Source organism: Misgurnus anguillicaudatus, chromosome 22 (assembly GCF_027580225.2).
Source record: "Misgurnus anguillicaudatus chromosome 22, ASM2758022v2, whole genome shotgun sequence".
Lineage (NCBI taxonomy): Eukaryota > Metazoa > Chordata > Actinopteri > Cypriniformes > Cobitidae > Misgurnus > Misgurnus anguillicaudatus.
In genome coordinates, this window is record NC_073358.2 from 32,041,982 (window position 1) to 32,054,016 (window position 12,035).

General features: G+C 37.4%; 1 protein-coding gene across 1 annotated transcript; it reads right to left on the reverse strand.

Moving 5' to 3' along the window:
* Positions 1–4,552: 4,552 nt before the first annotated feature.
* c9 (complement component 9) lies at positions 4,553–11,005 on the reverse strand. Its single transcript, XM_073861091.1, has 11 exons — positions 10,848–11,005; positions 10,584–10,692; positions 10,324–10,474; positions 10,099–10,249; positions 8,341–8,479; positions 7,736–8,155; positions 7,306–7,546; positions 7,044–7,181; positions 6,733–6,905; positions 4,859–5,087; positions 4,553–4,776 (listed from the first exon to the last, which is right to left on the reverse strand). Exons 1-11 carry the CDS (start codon positions 10,985–10,987, stop codon positions 4,625–4,627), a joined length of 2,043 nt encoding a protein of 680 aa, XP_073717192.1. The 5' UTR covers positions 10,988–11,005; the 3' UTR covers positions 4,553–4,624.
* Between the last annotated feature and the right edge of the window lie 1,030 nt (positions 11,006–12,035).

Genomic DNA, 12,035 nt, shown 5'->3' on the forward strand with positions numbered 1-12,035 from the left:
TCTGACTTGTTTCTTTATATAGTATAAACAAAAGGTCTGTCATTTGTTTAAAAATATATTTTAAGTATGTAACTTGCAACTAAATAACATTTTAATGGTATGTTTTCACTTTCTATTCCCAAAAGAAAATTTATATTTGAGTACCTTTTATTAAAGTTTTAGGTACAAGTTTTTGTACTAACGCAGAGACATCAAAAGCTATAAAGCCAAAAAGTCCAGTTATTATGAAGGTTCAATTCAATTTCATGTTACATATTTCATATTTAGAATTTAAATACTATAGAAAATATAAATGTTGACAGTATCTTTAGTATTTGTATTATTGGCCATTTTTCAGGCCACTATTGATCTAGATTCGATGTACAATGTTTCAGTTTCTACCTATGACAGCAGCACTACAGATTATAATGTTACCCAAATCATTATTGTGATTATCGCTCAATTAATTCAACAATTTCAGGTCATTGTGTGCCTGCACTTGACGTTGTAAACATAAATGTTTACAGAGGGAGTAAGTTTAGGGTCTTATAGACACTCAACATCTAAGGTAACAAATGAGGTTGGATTAGAGTTAAGTAACGTGAGCCAAGCAAGGCCTTGACTGGTTTATTTGTTCAAAGCTGAAGTGTTTATTTAAAGTCTTCACTCACGCTGACAAGAAAAAAAGCAATGTTTCTTGAATGAAGGCTCTAGTAGCCTTCACAAATTTACTCAATCTGCTACTGTGTGTGTGTGTGTGATTAAGTGGGCTTGTCGGGAGTTTGCTTCTCAGTCTAAGCACTTGAGGACTACAAATCTGCTTTTGGAATTCATGTAACAATACCAGTGAACAGTTAGCATTCACAATACAAAAAAAGGTAGAAGAAAGGAATTATTATATAAAATATAATACACTAAGCCTCCACACCCTAAAAAATAATGTTCAGCATTTATGAAATGCTTGAATATTTGTGCTTTCCACAGGAGCTCTATAAATCCAAGATGGCAGACACAGCGTTTGGTTCATTTCAAGGTAGAAGCGGGACAAGGGTCCTCGGTCTTTAATGAATGAAGGAGAAGTCGAGTGGCAATTCAGTCATGCTAATACTAAACACACAATAGAGGCACCACACAATGACCAGGCACTTCATTCTGTCTTCTAGCTGACACCTCTAGAAAGAGAAGAGTGAAAGTTTTTGAGAGCTGCGATGGAGGAGATAGTACAATGTAAATTATGTTAATCTGGCTTAAATGAGTGCAAACAATGTTAGAAAAATGCAGTTTGTGGCCAAACAGATATTTTGTTTGAATATGAAAATGGAGAGTTTTTATTATCTTTGAAAACTCTCCAACACACTTGTATTCCAAAATCCACACATGCAATGCACTGTTCGTATTTCTTGGTATTTCCTTTTCATTTTGAAAGGAACTGTAGGGATTTATATGTCTTTTTATGTGTGTGATTTATTAAGCCCTTACCAAAAATCCAGTTTTAAGTTATACCCAAATTATTATAAATGTTAATATTTAATTCCTACAAAAGAAAGACAAATTTCATTTTTTTTGGTCAGCTTCTTGAATCCTGAATTAAATCTTTGTTGATTGTTTTTTAATTTGAACTAATAAGTTCATCTGACTATTCACACCAAGTATAGACCCATTGGCACTTGACTGAGTTTGCGGTTAAAGTTGCCATTAAACAGAAGTGACGATTGCCTTATTTTCCCTGTGGTGACGTATATCCGAGTGAAACTGCTGCTGAAATAAAATAAGGCAGGGCTGAATTTGGATTTGTCCATCGAGATCTGATTGGATGGTTTGAAGTTGGGTCGTGTAGCTAATTGCTGCGATCTTCTCCTGGACCCCGCCAACCTGCCATACCATACTATCGTTTTGAGGAGGGAAGTGGTTTGCGTTTTTGATTAAAGATTACGAGGGCACATTAATATTTTTTAAAATAATGAAAGGATTAGTCCATTTTCTTAAAAAATCTAGATAATTTACTCACCACCATGTCATCCAAAATGTTTATGTCTTTCTTTGTTCAGTCGAGAAGAAATTATGTTTTTTTGAGGAAAACATTTCAGGATTTTTCTCATTTTAATGGACTTTAATGGACACTAACACGTAACAGTTTTAATGCAGTTTAAAATTGCAATTTCAGCGGAGTTTCAAAGGACTCCAAACAAGGCATAAGGGTCTTATAACGAAAGGATTGTCATTTTTGACAATACAAATATGCACTTTTAAACCACAACTGCTCGTCTATCTCTGGTCCTGTGACGCGCTAGTGCATAATTGTGTAATGCCGTAGAAAGATCACGTGCTACATATATGAAACGCACGTTTGCAGACCATTTTAAACAATACACTGACACAAAGACATTGATTAGTATCATTCGACATACAACAACGCCGGAGCGATCCTCTTTCTCCACTTGTAAACACTGGGGCATAGTTTCGTATATACGTCATCCGTGACCTCTGGAGGTATTACGTGTGGTCGCGCTGGTGCGCCACAGGACCGGAGATAGGCGAGAAGAAGTGGTTTAAAAGTGCATATTTTTGACAATCGTTTCGCTAGATAAGACCATTATGCCTTGTTTGGGATCATTTAGAGTCTTTTGAAACTGCAATTTTAAACTGCATTAAAACTGTTACGTGTTGGGGTCCATTAAAGTTCATTAAAATGAGAAAAATCCTGGAATGTTTTCCTACAAAAACATAATTTCTTTTTGACTGAACAAAGAAAGACATCAACATTTTGGATGACATGGTGGTGAGTAAATTATCTGGATTTTTTTTAAGAAAATTGACTAATCCTTGAAGCTCAGATAAGTCATTTGTAAAAAAAATACCACAATATTCCAAAACAAATGACAGTTTTTCATATTATTTTCATGACGACTTTAAACCACAGGTTTTTTTTATTGATATCAAGCTTTTTTAAAACGTACAATACTACTGGTAATTCTGTTATGTCCATGGTTTGGAGTCATCTCAGATGTAGATAAGTTCTTCAGTTCCCAGGACTTCATGATTGAGTTCCATGCTATTGGATTTTGTGCATAAACCAAGCATAAAAACATTTTTTAATGGAAGGAGGTACCATGTAATAACTTTAAAGCCGACTGATGGCTGTGTAATTGTCCAGCCAGCAGATGGGGGGTTAAGAGGCTCCTAAAAGAAGGAATTTGGGGGAAGGGCAAAGTAGTAAAGTCCCTTCACTGAATGACCTAAGTGGACAATCAGAAGTCCCCTCTACACAATCAGCATACTTTAGCCTAAAATAGTGTGCAAAACCGGATGGGTGCTATGATTAGATTTGACTTCTGTGTCCATTTTTGCCATCTATGAATAAAAAGAGAAAAAACTGTGAATAGGCTGAGAAAGGTGGATAGACAAAACTAGGATGACATGGGCCATAACTTAATTTTCACGGTGCTCAGACAGAGAGCTAAGGTAATGTGGCGTGACGGCTCCTACAAACTTCAATGGATGACACGACTTTAGAGAAGCTTCCTTTACTGGGATATTTTTGGGACCCTTTATTTAAACAGGGGCGAAGAAGTGCAACGTTCAGCACAGTGGTTTAATGTTGTCAAGATATTTCTACTACCTCTTAAAAAATGTGAAATTACTGTATTTTTATTAGGAATCATTTTAGAATATTAAAACCGTATTTGGATGTATAAATGAACATAAATGACAGAAATACTTTATTTCTCCATTCATAGTTATGTTTAGATGTACTGTTTATTCATATCTCACTGCATATTATCTTACATTACATGTTGTGGTTCTGGAGATCTTCTGGAGGGTTGTGTTTAGAAAGTATCTCAGTCCAAAGCCATTGCCACAAGTTTACTCTTTGAAAGCCTGAGGGGTTTTGAGGCTGAAAGGAGCTCCTCAGAGCCTCAATAGGGAGATTGGAGTGCTACTCTATTAACCTGACCTTTTAGAGGCCCAAGAAGAGCGAAAAGTGAGCCATGTATGTCTCCATCACATCTGTTCCTCTTGTGCACCAGGCTATATGTTTAATACCAACTAAAACAATCAAACCAAACATTGATCTGATACAATGCAATCATGTCTGACCTTGATGAATTGTGTGTAAAAAAATGTAATGAAGAAAAAATGGACTGTAACTGTAAAATTGTACATAAAGAAACAGAAATGGATCGCATCAACTACATGTTAAGCCATAAAATAAATGTTTAGAATATTGTATTTTTTATAAGGGCAGATGTCCATTGTTTAGTATCTGAATTCTTTATCTGCCCAATTGCATCATTGCTGTTTATTAGTTGTAATCTAGGACAACATCACATGACTTTGTTAAAGCATTACGGTAATGCTTTGAACATAGCCATATGTACAAATTTATTAGTATATAGATCATTTTAGATAATGTATGTCCCAAAATGTATGTTTAATATTTTTTTTATCAATTATATGTTTAGTTTGTTTTAACATGTGGACCCCTGGAAGGTCGTTTTCCAACCCTGATCCTGGAGGCACACCAACAGTGCAAATTAGTGTTGCAATACCAACTTTGACCACAACCGGGCGGTATTGTTCAAAATAAGCGTTTAATGCATTCTTTTAACAAGGATTTATTTAATTTGCACAAAAAGACATATTCTTAGCAGTAGTCTTCACTATTTGTATCCCCTTTGCAATTTGAATTTGGGACACCCTGTGTATTACAGGTACGCCTGCGTGTGCGACGTCCTCCAGAGCATCCAGACCAGGCAGACCAGCAGCCCCAGTTCCCCAGCTGTTCAAATGTCTTACCTAAAATAAATAGCAATTAAATGATCACACATAGGAAATGCCAAACTGAACCCAACAGTCATGGCAGGTATTGAAAACAAACCTCTTCCTAGTTCTCCATCAATCGTCTGACACGCGACCCCCTCAGTCCCTACTGCGCACAAGCATTTACATTCTCCATCGATCTGGATAACAGTGCCGCCGTTTTGGCACGGCTGACATTTACACACACTGTACTCAGCTACGTATTCATCAAGGGCCCTTCGGAGATTGTCCCGCCTCGGCTGAGCATCGGGAAAGTCCAAAGGGATTGCGTTGTAGATCGGTTCAGGCTGCCAGTACAGTGAAAACAAAATTTGAATTATAGCAAGCAACTACCAAAAGTGTTTATCGACTAGGGGGCCTGCGGCCTTAACAAACTTCCAAGAAAGCCTCAAGATGATTTAACACTTGTGGGTTGTTTGTGTACAAAAATTAAACTAAATTAAACGATTGTAAAAATTTATCAGATTAATTTTTTTCTATTTTTTTTAATAAATCTGTTAATCAACCTTAGTACTGATCAAAACAACCAAATGTTTACAAAATTCCATGATTTTAACTCTTTGATTGCCAAATTCATAAGTGCTGTCACTGTTTTGAAGAAAAAACACATACATTGACATATTTTCAATATAGAAAAGTGATTGTGAACTGGATTTTAAACCTTTTTCACAGTCTTGGGGTTGTCAAAGATTGGTAAAACTTTGGCTTTGATTCATTTTTAGTTTTTGTGCAGGATCAGTTTTTTTTCTCCCTCATTTACTGTTTTTGCCAAATTGACTTCCATTATAAGACACTTTTTTCATTGCAAAGCCATGACATCATATAATCATGCATTCTTAATTGTTGTCTGTTTTTCCTTTTGATCACCACGTGATTATAATGGAACTAAAAAAAAGCCAACAACTAATTAGGGAGAAAAAAAACTGATGCTGCACAAAAACTAAAAATGCATCAAAGCCAATGTTTTTACCAATCTCTGGCAAGCCCAAGACTGTGAAAAAGGTTTTTAAAAAATCCAGTCCACAATAACATTTACATTGAAACTCTATAATTTTGTGTGTTTTTTGTCAATAAATCAGTGACACCACGTATGAACTTGGCAATTAAAGAGTTAAAATCATGGAAATTTTGTAAGCATTTGGTAGGGTGATTAACACATTTATGGGAAAAAAATCTGATAAATATTTACAGCCATTTATTTTAGTGGCTTTTTTGTACACAACAACCCGAAAGGGTAGTACATTTTCTCACGGTATATTGTTGAGTTTTTGAAAAATTTCAAAGCATTTTCTCAAAATATGTGTCAATAAAACATTCCATTTGCTGAAACACAGAAAAAGTTGTGGCCAAATTAAGACATAAAAAACAACATGGCATCAACAACCCATAAGGGTTAAACTGGGATAGTTTACCCATAAAATGTAAATTCTCCTTAAGTAGTTCTAAACCGGTATTAATTTCTTAGTTCTGCTCAACACAAATGAAGAAATTAAAAACATTTTTAATAACCAAACAGATCTGGGGCCCCATTCACCTCCATAGTATATGTACTATAGAAGTCAATGGTGCCCCAGATCTTCTTGGTTTCACTTTTTAAAATATCTTCATTTGTGGTAAGCAGAACAAAGACATGTATACATGTCTGGAACAACTTGAGGGTAAGATGACAGAATTTTCATTCTTGGGTGAGCTATCCCTTTAACATTAAAATATGATAAGCATCAAAATAAAATAAACCAACTAAAAATCAAGACATTTCTTAGTGTTTGGTTATTTATATAACAAATATCCAGTTTTGTTTTGCCAAGGTCTAGGGTATTTTACTGGGGTCAAAACTGTGAGCTGGGGGAAAGTTTTGTCAATAGGGGAGTTTTCAAGTCAAAAGGACTACGATCAAGTGTGTTTGTAAGGTCAAGTGAGGTGCATTCTTACATCACTATAAACGAGAGCAGGAAGATCAGAGATGGTCTTTGCCCATTGTATATAGTGAGTATAGTCTAGCCGTCCCTCTTGAGTAAGATGAGACCTCATGGCTGCCGCTGAGCCCGTACTGCCTCCTTTCACTGAGATTAGCACTTTTTCAACGACCCCCGTTTTGGTCCCGTCATCTGGTGTATAAAGTATAACATCTCTGAGTAAGTTTTATTTTTTGTTGTATCTGATAGCATGCTTTGACTTAAGCAGACAAGTTAACACAAACACATTGACCCACACACACACACACACACACACACACACACACACATCTGTGGGCTTGTTTATTAGTTCATCACAGTCTTTTGGTTTATATTTTCCTCCTCCTCCTAAGTTGGGATCGCCCAGCTGAAAGTTGCCTTTTATATCAACCTCAACACATTTCTTCACCAGGGTTTCGATACTCTCTGTAATTAAAAATAATCATATGAAGTTTATTGTCTGAGGCTGATAAAGTACAAAGTTACCTTTAACTAGATTTTAACTTTCTTTAAGTCATGCACAAGTTATGTAGTTAAAACAATGAATTACCTTTTTTTTTCAACGCATCGTGATTCATTACGTAAACAAGTTCATATTCTCCACCAGACCTTCCATTCTTCGTGAAGTGTGTTCCATAATCCTCCATAAAGGCAAAATACTGTCCCTTCTCATATTTGTGGGGCAGTGCATCCACGTCATCAAGGAACAATGAAGAAACCTCCAATCCTCGCTGCCTCATCCTGTAGGTGGCCAGTTGCACTTTGCCCTTCACTCTCATGAAGATCTTTTTCTGTAAGAGAACATGTGCTAAATAGCAGAAACAACACGAATAGAGAGATAGATAGATAGATAGATAGATAGATAGATAGATAGATAGATAGATAGATAGATAGATAGATAGATAGATAGATAGATAGATAGATAGATAGATAGATAGATAGACACAAAGTGGAAAATAGCTCATAGACATCTCACTTGCCTTCGTCTCTGTGATTTCTGAGATCTGTTTGATCATATTTCTTCTTTCATTGTTATAATTAATCCCTCCTGAGAGTTCAGTTAGGCTAGTGCTGGGAGCATTAGCACCCCCATTTGATCCCACAGCATCAGCACCACCGTCAGGACTGGCAGCATCATCAGCCCCACCGTCAGGGCTGGCAGCATCACCACCACCGTTAGCGCCGGTAGCATCAGCACCAACGTCAGGGCTGGCAGGGGCAGCATCAGCACCACCGTTAGCGGCATCACCAGAACCGGCAGGCTGACTGGAGGGCTCAGTGGGTGTAAATTTGAAGTTTAGGCCCACGTCAAAAGTTGTTGTAGAGTCAGAAGTTATCTCTTTTATTAAAGAATGAATGTCTTCATACATTTCCCTAGAAATGGTCTCTTCCACTTTTGTCTGAGAATAAAGAGATATGTGTCAGTAAAGTGGCTTAAGTTGGTTGTCTTTGTCATCATTTTGGTGCACCTATTTACCCAGTCTCCTGTCTCTCAAAATAGCATTAGCAAATGTACAGTTTAACACACATTTGTTTTTCGCTGTTTTGCAGTAAATAATCAAAACATATGGACATACAGACCCACCTCATAGTTGAGAACCCCAATGTTCCAGGGTATTCTGTTATATTCCAATGTAGATGGCTCCCTGACGCGATTACATTGGCCATTGTAGACTTTGTTATTGAAGGGATTCATTCGAGGTCCAGATCCCAGAATATTTATTCTGTTGAAACAAGATTAATGTACAGTGAGGAAAATAAGTATTTGAACACCCTGCTATTTTGCAAGTTCTCCCACTTAGAAATCATGGAGGGGTCTAAAATTGTCATCATAGGTGAATGTCCACTGTGAGAGACATAATAATAAAAAAAAAAATATATATATATATCCAGAAATCCCAATGTATTATTTTTAAACTATTTATTTGTATGATACAGCTGCAAATAAGTATTTGAACACCTGTCTATCAGCTAGAATTCTGACCCTCAAAGACCTGTTAATCTGCCTTTAAAATGTCCACCTCCACTACATTTATTATCCTAAAGTAGATGCACCTGTTAGCTGTATAAAGACACCCGTCCACCCCATACAATCAGTAAGAATCCAACTACTAACATGGCCAAGACCAAAGAGCTGTCCAAAGACACTAGAGACAAAATTGTATACCTCTACAAGGCTGGAAAGGGCTACGGGGAAATTGCCAAGCAGCTTGGTGAAAAACGGGCTACTTTTGGAGCAATCATTAGAACATGGAAGAAGCTAAACATGACTGTCAATCTCCCTCGGACTAGGGCTCCATGCAAGATCTCATCTCGTGGGGTCTCAATGATCCTATGAAAGGGGAGAAATCAGCCCAGAACTACACGGGAGGAGCTGGTCAATGACCTGAAAAGAGCTGGGACCAACGTTTCCAAGGTTAGAGTTGGTAATAGACTAAGACCTCATGGTTTAAAATCATGCATGGCATGGAAGGTTCCCCTGCTTAAACCAGCACATGTCCAGGCCCGTCTTAAGTTTGCCAATGACCATTTGGATGATCCAGAGGAGTCATGGGAGAAAGTCATGTGGTCAGATGAGACCAATATCAAACTTTTTGGTCATATTTCCACTAAACGTGTTTGGAGGAAGAAGAATGATGAGTACCATCCCAAGAACACCATCCCTACTGTGGAGCATGGGGGTGGTAGCATCATGCTTTGGGGGTGTTTTTCTGCACATGGGACAGGGCGACTGCACTGTATTAAGGATAGGATGACCGGGGCCATGTATTGCGAGATTTTGGGGAACAACCTCCTTCCCTCATTTAGAGCATTGAAGATGGGTTGAGGCTGGGTCTTCCAACATGACAATGACCCGAAGCACACAGCCAGGATAACCAATGAGTGGCTCTGTAAGGTTCTGGCGTGGCCTAGCCAGTCTCCAGACCTAAACCCAATAAAGAATCTTGGGAAGGAGCTCCAACTCAGCGTTTCTCAGCGACAGGCCAGAAACCTGACTGATCTAGAGAAGATCTGTGTGGAGGAGTGAGCCAAAATCCCTCCTGCAGTGTGTGCAAACCTGGTGAAAAACTACAGGAAACCTTTGACCTCTGTAATTGCAAACAAAGGCTACTGTACCGTACCAAATATTAACATTGACTTTCTCAGGTGTTCAAATACTTGTAAAATGTAAAATCTTTATATCTTTAATTTCGACTGAGGCCATGCCAACTTTGAATCTCATAATTAGATTATAAAATTAAAAGCCTGGATTTTAGAGACAGAAATTTTAAAAAATGACAGAATATAATAGGTATCAAAATTTTCCACAAATTAATTGACTATAAAGACAAAATGTACTGACCCATATCCAGCCTGCATGGCTATGTAGGACTCAACTACAAGTGACTTGCCACAAGGTGGCCTGGTGACCTCACAGTCGTCCTCATCGGACGTATCAGACTCGCCGCAGTCGTAATCTCCATTACACTTCAGATTTTTGTTTATACAGACCCCTGTGGGCAGAGTAATATGCATAATTAATGAATATTCCCTGTTTAATACAACTAAACCTATTAAAATGACTGACCTGATTCACACTGCCATTGAGAACTTTTGCAGACAGGTGGAGGGTCCATACGACACACAGCAGAAGATTTACAGGGTCTGCGATCTCCAATGGGTTCTATGCACCTTAATCCTTTAAACTGCCCAAACGTCTCAACACCCCTTGAGCGATACTGCGTCACATATACATAAGCACAGTGTACAGTACTTCATGTACATAATGCATGAATGAAAAAGATGGTAAAGAGAAGCGTCAAACAGATATAAGATAGATTCCAATACCGTGGTATTAGTGCATGGGTCACAGGGAGTCCATTCGGACCAAGCGCTCATTTTGCAGTTGATTGGTGCTGGGGCATTAACGTCCCGTTCCTTCCGTGAGGACCCTTGCCTTGAAGAGACAAAAAAATCATCAACTTAATAGCAATCACAACTCATAAATGTTGCATGAACACGTACTAAAAACTTTACAAATATTTTGCAATAAACAATTAAGTAGATCTAGATAGTTGCATAGATGAGTGATTTGAATATGTGCATACATACATGTGGTCCTTTATGCTTATTCCATTAGTTTGATAAAGAATGCACAGCATTACACACAGAACAGCTAAAGCCTTCATGGTGAAGGGTCGGATAGTCCTTTGAATGTCTGTGTCTGAATGTGTACTCTTGTATTTAAGCATTGATTTAGTGTTAATGATTAACATTAAGCTTTTTAATCAGATTCTGACATGGGGTTTGGAAATTTTGTGTGTCATCACGTTTCAAATGGGTTTTTTTATATAAATCTATGTGCTTTCCCGGATTTCTAACATCAAGTGATGTCACTGTATTTACCGTAACTGATTGTCTTTTGTTAAACTCTTTGACCAATGTACTTCACAAAAGCAGTAGAATCTATATTGTTTGCTAAAGTTTTCTTGTTTTTGAATATGTTTATTGTAGCATTCTTTATTAAACCCATACTTCTAGGTCATCAGAACAACTGTTTTAAGTAAATGAATAATAAACTTATTAGGTGGATTCTGTGAATTTTATGTTTTTGGATAAGTAAAGTGTGTTTTTAAGAATGAATTATGCATTGTACAGCTTTATTTTTGACCCCGAGGGCATTGACATCACATGCTTGTTCCAAAGTTCTTAAATAGTATTGACATATTTAAAAGTCCAAATGTCTTATTTACTGGCTACAGGCCCTTGAGAATGTGTATGTTTGATTGGTAAATCTTTATAAATGTTAATCCTAATTTAAAGCCCCCCCCCCACGATAGATTTCTATGACCTATCAACAGCCTCATCTATGCCAAGTCAGCTAGCTTCCTCTCTCTGAGCAAAAAAAAAAAAAATCATCAAATTCAGCCATGTCCCAGAACAATAGCTCTCTGATGGTTTCTTTGTGAAAGGTCAAAGAGTGTTGCCCTGGCAAAGTGGATGTCCATGGACATAGATCCTAGATCCTGTCTTTTACACTGCAGCTATGTGCTGAGAACACCACTTTTTAATGTTTCAGACACTTCCATTGGCTCACTCAGGAAGGTGGAGGGGACATGAACTGCACTATGCATAATGCAGTCCTCTGCCAAGCTTTTTCCTGTTGATTAGACATTATTACATGTAGACGTTTACTGCAATGGAGCCTTCTCTGAATTAATCTAATATCAAGCCAAATACTCTGAAGACTTTATTCATTTCCTCCACACATTTGGGTTATTTCTGTGTGTAATTTTGCAT